The sequence below is a fragment of the Galeopterus variegatus genome, unplaced genomic scaffold (genome assembly GCF_000696425.1).
Source record: "Galeopterus variegatus unplaced genomic scaffold, G_variegatus-3.0.2 Scaffold733, whole genome shotgun sequence".
NCBI classification, from domain to species: domain Eukaryota; kingdom Metazoa; phylum Chordata; class Mammalia; order Dermoptera; family Cynocephalidae; genus Galeopterus; species Galeopterus variegatus.
In genome coordinates, this window is record NW_007726844.1 from 266,255 (window position 1) to 281,241 (window position 14,987).

General features: G+C 51.0%; 2 protein-coding genes and 1 long non-coding RNA gene across 4 annotated transcripts in view; 2 read left to right on the forward strand and 1 right to left on the reverse strand.

Moving 5' to 3' along the window:
- The window catches only part of LOC103589850, a 4,637-nt gene extending 2,361 nt beyond the window's left edge, over window positions 1-2,276 (reverse strand). Inside the window, exon 1 of the long non-coding RNA XR_550425.1 lies at window positions 2,200-2,276. This is a non-coding gene — a long non-coding RNA (uncharacterized LOC103589850). The remainder of the gene's footprint in view (window positions 1-2,199) is intronic.
- Window positions 2,277-2,779: 503 nt separating this feature from the next.
- RAMP2 (receptor (G protein-coupled) activity modifying protein 2) lies at window positions 2,780-5,413 on the forward strand. Its single transcript, XM_008571894.1, has 4 exons — window positions 2,780-2,926; window positions 3,586-3,651; window positions 4,110-4,227; window positions 4,361-5,413. The coding sequence occupies exons 1-4, from the start codon at window positions 2,821-2,823 to the stop codon at window positions 4,614-4,616; spliced, it is 546 nt and encodes a 181-aa protein (XP_008570116.1). The 5' UTR covers window positions 2,780-2,820; the 3' UTR covers window positions 4,617-5,413.
- Window positions 5,414-8,427: 3,014 nt separating this feature from the next.
- On the forward strand, window positions 8,428-14,010 carry VPS25 (vacuolar protein sorting 25 homolog (S. cerevisiae)). 2 transcript variants are annotated; one of them, XM_008571892.1, is made up of 7 exons: window positions 8,428-8,858; window positions 9,076-9,221; window positions 9,910-9,963; window positions 10,527-10,615; window positions 11,152-11,193; window positions 11,592-11,667; window positions 13,371-14,010. In XM_008571892.1, the coding sequence occupies exons 1-7, from the start codon at window positions 8,743-8,745 to the stop codon at window positions 13,481-13,483; spliced, it is 636 nt and encodes a 211-aa protein (XP_008570114.1). In that variant the 5' UTR covers window positions 8,428-8,742; the 3' UTR covers window positions 13,484-14,010. The 2 variants fall into 2 exon arrangements, with proteins under 2 accessions (XP_008570114.1, XP_008570115.1); XM_008571893.1 differs by lacking the exon at window positions 11,152-11,193 and having other exon boundaries at window positions 8,431-8,858.
- Window positions 14,011-14,987: the final 977 nt, after the last annotated feature.

Here is a 14,987-nt window from a genome sequence, read left to right on the forward strand (position 1 = left end):
AAGGTCATGGGTTCAGATCCCCATGCCAGCCAGCTGCCAAAAAAAAAAAAAAAAAAAGGTGGGGAGGTGAGACAGGATTGGGGATATAAAATTTTCTGTGTTAAATATTTTGCAACTAGTATGCACTCATGTATTACTTACAATTATAAAGTATATTTTTTATAGCAAAAGCAGAAGTGAGCTTACAGAGGGAAGGTAAGGGCCTGAAGGGGTTGAAAATGGGACTTCCTATAAAGGAACCAGCCTCTGTCCCTAATGAAGTCCTTCCCTGTCCCATTGCTGCAAACCATGGGACTGTCTCCTATGGCTACTTGGAAAAGGAAGATGAGGTCTCCAGTCCCTGCTCAGTCTCAAAGAACCCCCAAAGCAGACCTTCAGTTATCAGGATGCCCTCAGGGGTCAATGAAAACATCCATCTGGTATCAAAAAGTGGGAAGAAGAAAATCAAGAGGAGAAAAAATTCCCAGCTTCACCAACTTGAAGGTTTGGATCTCCAAGTTCAAGGTATGACTATACTAAGTTCTCCTTTGGAGATCTATACATCATGGTGCAAACTTAACTCCAACCCTAGGCTAAAAATAACACTTTCTATCAAGTTATTTGTATTTTCTTTTTTTTTTTTTTTTGTCTTTTTTCTTTTTCCGTGTCCGGCAACGGATCGCAACCCTCAGTGTGGCCCCCGTTCCGGACCGGGGACCGGCAACAGAATTGCAACCCTTGGTGCTGCTCCCGCACCTCGCTCAGCCAGTGAGCGGGAACCGGTCTGTATGTGGGATCCGAACCCTCGGGCGGGAGCACCGCCACGCTTCCCAAGCGGCGCACTTATCCAGTGCGCCACCGGGCCGGCCCTGTATTTTCTTTTTTGATTCTAAGGCTATTTTATGTATGAAAATGTTGTGTTCCAGAGATGTGAAATGACCTGCCCAAGGTTACACAGCAAGGCAGAGGCAGAACCTACCTTCAGAATTCTAACAACTGTTTGTTTGTTTGTTTTTTATCCATTATACTATACTGCCCTGTTTCAAACCCAACATTCTCTTTTGTTACCGTTAATCTTGAAGCCAGCCCCAGTCCTAACCCACAGTGGGCTCATGTGCTTCTGGTCTTAGCTCAGTGGAAATGGCTTGTCTTGGTTTCTGCCCTTCTTTGCTCCCTCCTCCCATCTTATCACCCACAAATCTCTCTTGACCATACTCCCTTCTAGAAAAGAGCAATCCTGGGTAGGAGGGGAGGGATAGATTTGGTTCCCAGCCTGAAGTGGCTCAAGGTTGCCTGGCTCTTTTCTGAACCATTGCAGGAATGATCCTTACCAGGAAAGCTTTGCATCCATGTTAAGTGGGCCACCTCCCCTCTCCCACTGGATGCCTTGCTAAAGCAGCCTCTTGACCCTAGCCTTGGAGGGGGACAACAGGTTATCTGTGGCCATGATCCAAGAGCCTAAGATCCTGAGATGAAGATTTTTGAGAGATCATGAAAGATAACTTATGGTGGCAGGAATCAGTAAACTGGGACAACAGCAGCAGCTGAGTTCAAGGATCAGTGTCTGGGAGTAATTTAGGAAAGTTTGGTGTTGACAGCTATGTCTGGGAGTTGAACATTATGGCCAAACCAGCTTTTGGTCTCCTTGGCTTCTTCAGGCTAATGAAGTTCTGGCCCAGGACAAAGAGACAGCTGTGGTGTGGCAGAAGTCAGGACTTGTGGGGGCCCGAGCTCAGCTTTGCTGTTTCCCAGCAGTGTCATTTAGGCAAGTCACTTAGGAAAGGAAGAAAGGAAATCAGCATCTGCTGAAGTGAGTGCAACGCCCTTTCATATTTGCCATCCTCACTACGGTTTAGTGAGGAGGGGAATATCCCTATTTTACTTGAGAAGCCATGAAGCCATTCAAGGCTATATGGTTGGGAAGTAGGAAGATAGAATTAGGACCCAGAGCTTCTGAACTCAAGTCCTGGGCTCTTTCCCCTGAGCGTAAGCCTCTTTCTCTATAAAATGGTGATAATAACAAACCCACCCCATACACAAAGTCGCACAATGTAGGTTCTAAATCCCTCCCTTCTTTCTTACAACTTTGGTCCTGAAGAGTTGTGGCCACCTCTCCCCTGGGAATGTAGAAGTCTTGCTTTTGCCCCGCCCCCCGCCCCCATCAGGTTGTGAGTCTGGGCCCCAGGAGGTGTCCTGAAAGGAGGGTATTTGCTCCCAGACCTTCTCGGGACTCTGGAGGGCCGGCTCCCTCTTCTCTTTCCCGGTTTTGGCAGACGAGCTGACATCAGTGGGTGTTCCTAAGGAAAAGGAACTCTCAGCTGCCCAGCCCAGCTCCAGGCGCCCCTTCCCCCATGGCTCAGGACAGCCCCAACCCTCGCCTTAGATATTGCGGTGTTGAGAGGCCCTTTGAGCTCCCAGCCCCCTCCCTCTTCTCGAGGTCCGGGAGAGCAGCTCGCCCCCCTACTCCTGCCCCGAAAGAGAGGGGGCGACTAGAACCTGGGGAGCGGATGCTGGGAGACTCCGGAGAGTCGTGGGCGCCACGCGGCCGAGCCAAGGAAATGGATCCTCGGTCCTGGGGTTCCGAGGGGAGCTGTCCAACCCCGCAGGGTGAGCTGGAGAGAAGGTGGGCCAGCGCCGGGGAGGCGGAGGGAGCGGCGGGCTCCAGGCGGGGGTGCGGCAGCAACTCCCTCTCCAGACCGCCCCCCACGTGGCCGCAGCCGTCCCAGCCCCTCCGAGGAAGCGGCGCGGCTTCCTGCGGCTCGGGCGGGGGATATAGGCGCCCCCGCCCGGGCCCGGCTCAGCGCCGCCGCCCTTCTCCCTTGGTCGCCTCCTCGCCGCGTGATGGCCTCGCTCCGGGCGGAGCGCGCCGCCGGCTGCCTGCGGCTCCGAACGACCTGTGCCTGTGCCGGGCGGCCGGCAGCGCTCCGCCTCCTCCTCCTGCTGGGCGGTGAGCGCCGCGCCCCGGGGCCCGGGCGGGAGGTGCGGGAGGCCCGGGCGGGAACAGGGGCTGCACGGCCAAGGCCGGAACGGGCCCCGGCGTGCGGGTGCGGATGGGAGTACCGAGCAGCGCCGTCCTTCGGACAGTCCCTGACCCCACATCGGAGCGGGCATAGCCCGAGCTGCTTTCACTTGAAAGATGGGGTGCTGGTGGGGGCCCCGCGGAGACGTCTTGGGAGATCTCGAGGTGGCGAGGAGGAAAGGCGGGAGGGAACAGGGGCTGCACGGCCAAGGCCGGAACGGGCCCCGGCGTGCGGGTGCGGATGGGAGTACCGAGCAGCGCCGTCCTTCGGACAGTCCCTGACCCCACATCGGAGCGGGCATAGCCCGAGCTGCTTTCACTTGAAAGATGGGGTGCTGGTGGGGGCCCCGCGGAGACGTCTTGGGAGATCTCGAGGTGGCGAGGAGGAAAGGGACTTTGGGCCTGGATATGAGTGAAAAGGATTTGGTACCAGCCCTCCCTTCCCAGCACTGAGGCATCCCGCGCGGGGATGGATTACTCCTTTTTCTCTTCTGACGTGGCCCTGATTTCTAAGCCCCCCACCCCCCCTCAGACTCCACGGCCCAGATCCCCACCACCCCACCCTCCTCTCCTACTTCTTCCCACAGCTGTCCTGAAGCCCCAGGAATCCCTGGCTCAGCCTCTTTCCACCCCAAGCAGCTTGGAGTTAGAAGGTGAGTGCCCTGGGCTGTAGGAGGGCGGCTTAGAGCGCGGATGAGAGCCAAGTCAGTGGGGAGGAGGGTTCCTTTCCCACAAGGAAGGACCGACTCCAACGGATGCCCTACTCAACTCCCCTCTGTTTTCTCTTGGGGTTCCTTGTGATCTTTCTCCCTCTCATCCTACTAAGCCTCTGCCCAGCTCTGAGCTGGCCCTCCTCACAGATGGGTGAGAAGCCCCCAGGAAAGGTGTGTGTGGAAGTTCTTGTCAGGCTGGGATGGGAAGTGCTGTGGACATGCAAGTCATTATAAGATTCCTGAGCCAGGACTCTCTCCTCAGCCAGGAGTGTCTTGCTCTGGAAACTTTCTGAGGGGGTCCCATGTTTGAAGACAGGGACAGGGGTGCCACCTTGGAGGTACCTGGGCCAGAGGGTTTGGAGGGAGGGGCAGGGATGGTCACGGTGCAACAACTGTACCCACAGGGAAGACTGCGGAGGAGAACTATACGACAATTGTCCAACACTGCTGGGACTCTTATAAGTTTCATATGGACTCTATGGAAAAGGATTGGTGCGACTGGACCATGATTAGCAGGTAGGGGCAGTGCTGGAGGGTGGCTCAGGTCAGAGGCTGGGTTTGCTCCCTGCAGGTGGACCTTGAGTGAGTGTTGGACACTCCTCTCCCTGAGCCCAGCTCCTCCCTCACTCAAGTCCTCTACTGCCCCCAGGCCTTATAGCGACCTGCAACATTGCTTGGAGCACAGTGCGGAACATTTTGACCTGGGCTTCCCCAATACCTGGGCAGAGAGGATCATCTTTAAGACTCATCAGATCCACTTTGCCAACTGCTCCCTGGTGCAGCCCACCTTCTCCGATCCCCCAGAGGATGTGCTCCTGGCCATGATCATAGCCCCCATCTGCCTCATCCCCTTCCTCGTCACTCTCGTGGTATGGAGGAGTAAAGACAACGATGCCCAAGCCTAGGGTGGCAAGGGGCCATTTTACTCCTCTTCCCACCCCCTCCCCCCAGGTCTCTCTCCTCCCCTCCCTACCCCCTTTTCACACTCCCACCCCCACCACAGATCCTTGGATTGGAGGAAATGGAAGCTGGGTGGGGTCATAGCACAAGTGCTGTAATCTTACAAATAAAAGGGTTTTTTTTTAACAATGTGCCCCTCCCCCATTCCAGTGGGTCCTGTGTCTGCCACTCCCACAGGCCCTCAGCTCTGGGCAGCAGAACTGGAAGAATCTGGATGGCCCACTGTTCTGTTCACTTCACCTAAGCTTGCTGTCCCATCGCCCTCCCCCAACACCCCTTTGAAGGCCATACTACTCCTTCCTCTCAGGGTGGGGACTTTCCTGCTGTTATCCAAACCCAGCTCCAGGAAATAAGCAGGAAGAGACTCCCTTCCTGTCTGGACAGCAGCTGGGGGCCTGTGTTTGGGGGGATGTGGAGGAAGAGGCAAGAGAAGAATCTGCTGTGACTCCTGCAAGAAGGAAGAGAAGCTATCTGGAGTCCTGACTTTTCCCCTTCTTCGTGTCTTAGTTTACCCCCAGGGAAGAGGAATACTGACCTGAACAACAGGAATCTATCCCTAAGGACCTCAGGACTGAGATCAAGAAAGTGGGGGCTTCCACTACTAGGTTCACGACTCCCCCTCCCGGTCCCTGGCCCTTATCCTACATTGTCCTGGATGGGGTGTGGCCTACTGCCTGACCACACACTGCCCCCTGGTGTCCACTAAAGCCAACAACTAGAAAATGTATGTAATCTGGAAAAAGTTTCTGGCTGAGGAGCACTGGACCCTAGGGTTAGAGAACTGTCATCTACATAGCAACAACTAGTTCTTAGCTGGACACATCTATAAGCTTCCTGAAACATACCGATACTTTCTTAAGACACCTTCCCACTTTCTAGGGAAATACCTAGCCCCTTTCTGCAACTTACCATTTCTGTATATGAACACCCCAATATGTTCCCCGGACAGTAAGGCCCAGTTCTCACCAGGGAATCTTACATCCAGCCCTTCCTGGGACACACCTACTGTCACCAAAAACATCTGCAAAACAACTTTGTTCTCCATGGAGACACCTGTTTATTTGTTGTGGCACCCTCAGCTTCTCTAGGGAATTTTCTTTCCTCGTTGAAATATCTGCCTCCCTGAGTACATGCATATCTGTTTCCTGGCACATGCCTATCTATTCCATACATATATGCCTGTGTGCTTCCTAGACTGTGCCTATTCATTCTCTGAAACATACTTCTCCTTTCAGGACACATCTGTCTCTCTAGAGACACACCTGTTCCCTTAAGGATATTTGGAGTTTTCACCTGAGATAAATCTTTGCTCTATTTCCACGAATGTTTCTGTCTTCCCCAAGGATACAATCTATCCCCTTTCTGCCATATGTTTGCCTTCATGCATTTTACTAATCTACATTAGGGGCCTGCTGGCATAAGACACTGTATGTAGTGTATTGTATTGGAAAGATAGGTTAGATAGAGTCTAGTTTCAGCCCTCAATGGCTTTCATCTAGTGGGGAAGTTGACAAGTGTATAAATAAACAAAAACAATGGAGTGTGTGATGAGAGTAATGCAAGGGATACAAACTAAATGTTACCTGAGTGAAAAGCAAGGGATCACATGTGGCTGAGAAGATCACAGCAGGCATAATCACAGGAGGATGACTGCAGAGTTTGTACATTACTAGGCCTTAGATGGAGTACATTTCCCTAGGGGAGAGAGTAGAAAGGGAGGTGCATTAGGGAATTATTGCAATAATTAATCTAGGCTTGAGAAAATGAGGACACGGACCAAAGGAGTAGTGAGTGGGGAAACTGAAAAGAATTATAAAGCAGGGGATATGATTAAAAATAGGGGAGGGGGGCTGGCCCGTGGCTCACTTGGGAGAGTGTGGTGCTGATAACACCAAGGCCAGGGGTTCGGATCCCTATATAGGGATGGCTGGTCAGCTCACTTGGGAGAGTGTGGTGCTGACAACACCAAGTCAAGGGTTAAGATCCCCCTAATGGTCATCTTTAAGACAAAACAAAACAAAACAAACAAACAAAAAAAACCGGGAGGGAATCAGCAGGAATTGGGTGGAGCAGGTGAAGGACAGAGGTTAGGGATGACTCAGACTTTGGACCTGAGTTACTAGGACAATGATGGCAATAATAATAGAAAAGGGCCGTTTAATAGAAAAGGAGGAGAAACTGGCCTGAAGAAAAGGATGTATAGGGCTGGCCAGTTAGCTCAGTTGGTTAGAGCAAAAAGTCAAGGGTTCAGAGCCACCAAAAAAAGAAAAGAAAAGAAAAGGATGTACAACATGAGGTAACAATGGAACAAGCTGTTATGTCCCACAGAGAGTTAGGAACGGGGTGGTGGGGGTGGAAAGAGGTTGAATCTGGAAATATAGGTTTGGCAGTCTTCTGCACAGAAATGCAACATGAAGCCATAGGAGGGATGAGAGCTCTCAGAGAGAAGGTTTATTGAAAAGAAGGTTCTGGGCCGAGCCCGTGGCTCACTTGGGAGAGTGCGGCGCTGGGAGCGCAGCAGCGCTCCCGCCGCGGGTTCGGATCCTATATAGGGATGGCCGGTGCCCTCACAGCGCTCACTGGCTGAGCGCGGTGCAGCCGGTCTCAAAAAAAGGACAAAAAAAAAAAAAGAAGAAGGTTCTTAGAACACACTCACATTTTAAAAATAAGTGGAAAGAAAGGAAACAGAACAATCAGACAGGTAATAGCAAAACAAGGATAAAGCAGTGCTATAAAGGCAAAGGAAATGGTGATATTTGAAAAGACATTATCAGTTGAATGATTCATTCATTCACTCAACAAGTATTTGTCACTCTGTGCACCAGGAACTGTACACAATGCAGGATGAACTTGGGTAAGGGAAACGTTAGAGACCAGACAGTAAATTGAGGTGGCAGGGTCAAGGGCTGTACATATTTTCAAATAGGGATAACCTGAGCATGTCTGTAGCCTAGGGGAGAGGAGCCAGGGGAAAGGAAGAGAGAAAAATGATAGACAAGTCCTGAAGAAAGTTGTAAAAGGAGATATGCCAAAGGGCTGGCCCTGTAAAAGAATAAAAATACTTCTTCCTTTCGCTCTAAAAGGAAGAAGGAATAAAAGTAGAAAGGAGTTTTTGAGGGATGAATCGAGTATGGTGACAGAGAGGGAAAGATTAAGGGATACACATCCATGGCCTCAATCTCATAAAACATGAGGGAAAGGCATTCTGCAGAGAGCATAGAGATGGAGACAAGTGGAGTGACTTGATGAACGTGGAAATGTTTGAATAGTTACCTTGAGGGTGAGAGAGAGTCAATAAAAGACACTAAGGGTCACTGGGCTGCCCTGAGAGCCCAGCAGTGAGGTTAGAGAATCTGGGGCTCAGAAAACACGTTCTGGTGATTTTTCCCACAATACTCCATAGCCCAGGAGTGGGGAAAAAAGAGGATGGGGCGGGGGGGGGGAGGGTCATGGAGCAACAATCCTGGTTTGGAAACTGACCAGTAGGTAGGAAGGCAAGGGGACAGAACTGAGTATTCTAGGCTGGGTAAGGAGTCAGGTAAGACCAAAAGGGGTCCTGGAACTTGAGACTAGAAAGGTGAGGAGGTGGGAGAGATTGAGAGATAGTTGGCTGTGTGACTGGGGTCCAAGATGGCAGCTCCAAATCATGAAAGCAGAGCCGTCTTTAGAGATACCAGCTACGAAGAGTACTCCCACAGGTGCCGCAGGAGACTAAGGGATGGTGGAGTCAAAGGGCATAGGAACTGAGGAGACTGAGGAATTGTGAGGTGTTTAAGTTAAACGGCAATTGATACGTGTCAATATTAACAGAAGGCTAGTATAGTGGAAACAAGCGTAGGCCGGGGTCTGGAGACCCGGGTTCTACCTGCAATTCTGCAAACTGCGCCGCTCTGAGGAAGTCACTCGCCTTCTTGGGGTTGAACCAGAGGACTTCCCAGGGCTCTTGCTGCTCTAAAAGGTAAAGCTTTTTAAGATAATGGCAGGGGATTGGCTGAGGACGAAGACTCCTCCTATTGGGCCGCCTCTCTCCGGAGAGGCATCCGGAACCTTTCTGCTGTGCTCTCTGCCCCCATGTGCCGAAGCGGAGACCGGAAGTCCTGTGCCGGGAGGTTCCGGGTTTCCTGGGCTACGACGATGGCGATGAGTTTCGAGTGGCCGTGGCAGTATCGCTTCCCGCCCTTCTTTACGTGAGGCTCAGACCCCGAGAAACCCCTCTGGCCCTCTCCCACCCCTCCCCCGGGCCCTGGGCTCAGCCCTGATGCTTCACATGCGGAGGGGGAGAAAGGATCCGGCCGCTAACACCCTCGGCCCCTCACTTTCTCCCCCAAACGCGCGCCCGGGCAAGTGCTGCTTCTTGCCTCCTCACGCCCTCTAATTCTGCACCTCACTGCCTTCACCCGGCAGGTTACAGCCGAATGTGGATACTCGGCAGAAGCAGCTGGCCGCTTGGTGCTCTTTGGTCCTGTCCTTCTGCCGCCTGCACAAACAGTGCAGCATGACGGTGATGGAAGCTCAGGAGAGCCCGCTCTTCAACAACGTCAAGCTACAGCGTATCCTCCCTCAGGCTCTCCCACAGCCCCCACACATGCACTTCCACACTTTCCCACATGCCTAGACCTTACTCCGTCTATCCCCCACCCGCACCCCTTTTACGCACGGTAAGCAGGGTTCCCACCTAACTGGACTTGGAGGTGTAGCGAGTATGCATAGCTGACATCCATTTTACCCCCAAAGTGCAGTGTCAGAACTTTTTGTCCTAGGCAGTGATGTGTGCTCGGGTGTCATTCAGATCTTAGGAGCCTAGTTCCAAGCTTTTTAACCTGAGCCCTTTTGGCTGTTTAAATCTCTTGTCCTTCTGTGTGAGGTGCAAACCTCGGTACTACCTTAGATAATGCTCTCCATGTCCCCCTCCTCTCAGTAAGTAAGAGTTATTTGTTTTTGCTCCTGGTTCATCCCTAAAATATATGTGGAGAAATGCTGAAGGAAGATGAGATGACAGAAGGTGAAGAATGGTAGTACCTTTCATTTTCTAAAGCTCTTTCTTTTAATTGGAAGAATTTCTCTTTTCCTTCCTCCCCCGAATATCCAGGAAATGCCTATATATCTTGCTAGGAAATTGCACGCATATATGTGTGGAAGAGAGAGGAAAGGGGCAGGTGGTTCTCAACATGGGACTGGCTTGGAGAATTCTTATCCCACCCTGTTCAGGTGTATGCCATTCCCTTAACCTTAAACCAGGAAAGCTACCTGTGGAGTCAATCCAGATTGTGTTAGAGGAACTAAGGAAGAAAGGTGGGTCTAGTTCCCCAGATTTCTTATTTTTCTTCCTAGTTGGGTTTTCCTGAGGTCAGCTTAGGACAAGTCTTTTTCCTTTAATAATTTTTTTCTCTCTCCTGGCTTGAAGCCCAGAGTGTTCTATACAGTAGATGGCCCAATTCCCAGGTCCTTTCCCCCATTTGTATACAAAATTGAAATCTCTCTGTGCCCTAAACCTGAAGAGGGGTGGAAGAAGGAGAATGGGTATCTTGTGGATAGTAATAGTAGAATAAATATTGAATCTTTCTGAAAGCTGAGTCACTTTCACTCTGTCCCACCTTGATGTTTGCCTGTTTGTCCCTTTTTAGAGCTTGATGCTTTCCTTTTTTTTTTTTTTTTTTTTTTTTTTTTTTAAAGATGACAGGGAAGGGATCTTAACCCTTGACTTGGTGATGTCAGCACCACGCTCTCCCAAGTGAGCTGACTAGCCATCCCTATATAGGGATCTGAACCCGTGGCCTTGGTGTTATCAGCACCACACTCTCTCAAGTGAGCCACGGGCCGGCCCTATGATGCTTTCATAAGTATCTGTTTTACAGGCAACCTCGAGTGGTTGGATAAGAACAAGTCTAGCTTCCTGATCATGTGGCGGAGGCCAGAAGAATGGGGGAAACTCATCTATCAGTGGGTGAGACAGTCCTGCTGCCAAGTACTCAGCAATGACCCATGGCAAAGGAGAAGTATATCTGTGCACAGCAGATACCTAGTGTTCCCAGATCCAGGCTGAGCAAAATGGGGAGGAGGCAGAAAGGAAGTGTAGGCCTTCTAGGCAAAACCTCTTTCAGTGACTCAATTTCTTTGGTTGCACAGAACCTCCCTTTCTTTGCCAGTAGGAGGCCAGAGGCTATGTGAGGCCATGTTTGGAGAATGCAGTACTGGGAACCATGAGTGATATTGTTGGCTGGAGCCTCTGGCCACAGGAGATAAATAGGGAAAGGAAAGGAAGAAGAAAAAAAAACCCTGGAGCCCCTCCCCCACTGCACCCTTATGGGGCTGTCCACAATGTGAATGAGACATTCTGAACCAGTGTGGGTCTGGGGACAGAATACTCTTCCCCCTAGATTCCTATCCACCACTAGCCCCAAATATTCCCAAGGGAGAGAGGAGGAGAAGAAGCATCAACAACCTAAATATAACAAACATACACCACCCATTCCTGAACAGGAAAACAACCAGAAGGAGAGGTCACTCCTCAGAAACGTGAAGGTGTGTGGTTTAGTGGTTCCAGATGTGTGTGTACATATACAAATATAGTGCCTGTAGGGTTTACGGTTTTTAGGCCGCTCTGCAGAAGTGATATTGAGGCCTGGTTTGGGAATAGGTACCTTTCCTGGATCAGAGAAGTAGATCTGATGAGTTTACTTTTTCCCAGGAAATTCTTTTTTTTTTTTTTTTTTAAAGATGACCGGTAAGGGGATCTTAACCCCTGACTTGGTGTTGTCAGCACCACGCTCTCCCAAGTGAGCTAACCCGCCATCCCTATATAGGGATCTGAACCCGTGGCCTTGGTGTTATCAGCACTACACTCTCCCAAGTGAGCCACGGGCCGGCCCTTCCCAGGGAATTCTTGGTCTTTATTCAGTCCTCATTTTCTGTGTCCACAGGTTTCCAGGAGTGGACAGAACAACTCCGTGTTCACCCTGTATGAACTAACCAATGGGGAAGACACAGAGGATGAGGGTAATGGCTTTCCCTTCTCCCCCAGTTTTGTCATCTGAATCCTCCTCTCTCCAATCCTGTTTTAACTGATATTCAGACTTCCCATTTCTCTACTTCTGAATTCCATATATAGGGTGTGTATTCCTCATCTGAAAATATGAAATCTGAAATGCTTCAGAATAAGAAATGCTCCAAAATCCAAAACTTTTTTTTCTTTTTTTTTTTATCCATGTAAAGATTTCATGGTACAAAATCTGAAACTTTTTGAGCACTGATATGATGCTTGAAGGAAATGCTCATGGAGCATTTCAGATTTTGGATTTTCAGTTTAGGATGCTCAACTGGAACATATCGTATAATGCAAATATTAAAAAATCTGAAAAAATCTGAAATTCGAAACACTTCTAGTCCCAAGCATTTCAGATAAGGAATACCCTCTACTACATAATAAAAAAGTCCTTAACCCATGTCCAAGGATTCCATAAACCACCTGAATTTACATGTAAAAAACCCAAATTTTGTTTGTGTGGGTGTATGTGCATTTTTGTAGGGATAAAGTTCATATTACAGGATTTTCAAGGGTGTCTGTTACCCATGAAAAGTTAAGAATTACTGCTGTAGATGCCAAGTGAAGAGCCAGGGCCAGGGATTAAGGATGAAATCTCATTCCTTGCTGACTCAGGCTCTCTTTCACCCTTTATTCTTAGAGAGGGCTCAAGATTTGTGGACGTCAGCTGAATGGACTGAGCCAACACCCCCATCCCCACTCCCAGTGCATTTAAATACTTTGGTTTCTGGTCATGCAAGGATTTGTATACTGTTTAGTTTTTACATAGTGTAAACACTTTCTCGGTTCTTTTCTTTGACTCCAAATCATGATCCCCAGGATCACCAAAAGTTCCATCTTAGCTGGGGTAATACGGGGTGCCTCCCCTTTCTGCCAGGACTTGGCCCAGCAGAGTTTACAGCTCTTGGCTGTTACCCCCCTGCCCTGCAGGCCTCTGCTTGCTACTCCCACCATCACCCCATGACTTCAGCTCTGCAGCCTTGCCCAGCCCACCACTCAGGCTGGGCAAAGCTGGAAGCTTCCTCAGAAAGTAAGCTTGGCTTGAGCTGGGCCCCCTCGGGGTGAAGTGAGCAAGCCTGTTAGGGCTTGCCTGCTGCTTCTCACATCCCCTTGCAGTATCTTGCCATATCTCCTCATACTCAGCTGGCCATCAGCTCTCAGCTCTGTCCCTTTTAACTAGGAAAGGGCAGATATCAGTGCTGGACTTTCCAGTCTCTTGGCCAGGAGTACAGTCTGTACTTCTTTGTGTTAGGACAGCCCTGATTTGTACAGATGTGCAGCTAAGGTCAGTGTCCAGTGACAAGGGCCCTAACCTCCCCAGGCTTGATTGTCAGGGCCCCTTCTTTGTGGCCTGAAAGCAGATGATGTTACTCTTGTGTATCAGACACTAAAGGGGGAAGGGAGTAGTGCAGTGAGGGTTGAGTCTGACAGGATAATCAGGCAGGGGGAGATAAGCATGAACTCATTGCATGCTGATTCAGGCTTTCTTCCACCCCTTACTTCTAAGGAGTGCCAAGAAGTGTGGGTGGTGGCTGCAGCAGTATACATGGCACATGAATACCCTGGCTCTGGGAGGTCTCATCTTTCAGCTGGACTGCTCTCCTCATAAGGCCTTAACGAGCTGAGTGTCCCTGACTGCTTATCTCTCTTTGTCCAGAGTTTCATGGGCTGGATGAGGCAACCCTACTGCGGGCCCTACAGGCCCTACAGCAGGAGCACAAGGCTGAGATCATCACCATCAGCGATGGCCGTGGCGTCAAGTTCTTCTAGCAGAGACCTGTTTCCCTTTACTTCTTACCTCCCACTTTTCCAGGGCTTTTCAAAAGGAGACAGACCCAGTGTCCCCACAGACTGGATCTGTGACTCCATCAGATTCAAATGGGCTCCAGTCCTGAAGGCTGGGACCCAGGGATGGGTTTCTCACTTACCCCATATGTCTCTTCCCAGGGTAGGGTAAGGCTGAGGCACCAGGGAGAAAAAATATACTTCTTGCCCTACCTCCTCTCCCATCCTAGACTGTCCCTGTGCCAGGGTCTGTAAACCCAACTCTTTACATGTGTTCACACACGTAAGTACATATCCACATAGGCCTGCACAAACTTCTGTCTTCTCCCCTTACCCCGTTAGCTGCTGTTGCCTCTCCTTTCAGGCTGGTGCTGGATCCTTCCTAGGGGATGCGGGCAAGCCCTGGCTGCAGGCAGCCTTCCAGGCAATATGAAGATAGGAGGCCCGAGAATGGGCCTGGCAGTGAGAGGCGGGCCCGACACTGATTTATGATATTAAAATCTCAACTCCCACTGCCTGCCTCTTAAATTACTATTGGAATGGGGTTGGGGAGGTCTGTGAAGTGTTACTACCTGAGTGAATCCCAGCCAACGAGTCTGGAGAGAAGGCCTGTGGCCTTTGTAAGGGAAAAGTTCCTCCAGGGCGCGGGCAGGCTCCAATGAGTTTGGTTTTACATCTGCTGGGTGGGCTGTGTGGAGGAGTGCTGATGGCACACAGCCTGAGAACAGAGTACTTTCTCTCTGAATTGGAGTCACTTAATGGCTCCTCCTTCCCTCACCATCTCTCCCATGAAAGTCTTGAACTACTCTGAAGCCTCTCCCTCTACCCATCTGGTCTGGGTGAAGCAATTGTGGCCAAGGGGAGCAGGGTGGGTGGTAAACCGGATGTGGACTTTGGTTTATTGGAGACTTTGGCAAACAGAAGAGGGAGAAAGGAGAGCCCACATAGCAAAAACAGCCACTCTGACCAGGGAGGGCTAGGCTGTGGCCAAGGTGGGGTGGAGATGGGTGACCGGCCTCTTGGTTTGGGGGAGGGGGTTGTCCTAGGGTGCACACACCCATGCCTGTGCAGAACAGAGGGACAGCGGCAGCACCTTTCCACTGACCTCTGTTCGTCCGGGACCACTCTGGACGATTAGGAGGGGGTGGCGCTGCTTTATCTGGGGTATGCAGGCGAGTGGTGGCCTCCCCCAAGCTCCCCCCACACACAGTAGGGCCAGGAGCCTCGGTCACGTTTCTTCTCCCTGTCCCTGTGTCGGTCCGGCCCCCGCCCACCCCACACAAACAGGTTTGCGCACTTGTATTTAGTGGGGGAGGACACACCAGCGCTTCCCACTCTGCTCTTGCCTCGAGTGAGACAGGAGAGTGCGCGGCCCGCCGGCCAGGAGGGAAGCGGCCGGGGGCGGGGCGGCGGGATCCACAGTGCCCGCCGGCAGCTCGGAGGGGCTGGCCCGGGAGGGGGGGGATGGCCGGGGGCGGGACACGTAATA

What these genes read in the sequence shown, in the direction of transcription:
- RAMP2 (XM_008571894.1), top strand. Translation starts at nt 2,821, where the DNA reads ATGGCCTCGCTCCGGGCGGAGCGCGCCGCCGGCTGCCTGCGGCTCCGA. An exon ending in CCTCCTCCTCCTGCTGGGCG is followed by an intron (nt 2,927 to 3,585) that starts GTGAGCGCCGCG and finishes TTCTTCCCACAG; the next exon opens with CTGTCCTGAAGCCCCAGGAA. An exon ending in AAGCAGCTTGGAGTTAGAAG is followed by an intron (nt 3,652 to 4,109) that starts GTGAGTGCCCTG and finishes CAACAACTGTAC; the next exon opens with CCACAGGGAAGACTGCGGAG.
- VPS25 (XM_008571892.1), top strand. Translation starts at nt 8,743, where the DNA reads ATGTGCCGAAGCGGAGACCGGAAGTCCTGTGCCGGGAGGTTCCGGGTT. An exon ending in GGAAACTCATCTATCAGTGG is followed by an intron (nt 10,616 to 11,151) that starts GTGAGACAGTCC and finishes ATTCCTGAACAG; the next exon opens with GAAAACAACCAGAAGGAGAG. An exon ending in GGAAGACACAGAGGATGAGG is followed by an intron (nt 11,668 to 13,370) that starts GTAATGGCTTTC and finishes CTCTTTGTCCAG; the next exon opens with AGTTTCATGGGCTGGATGAG.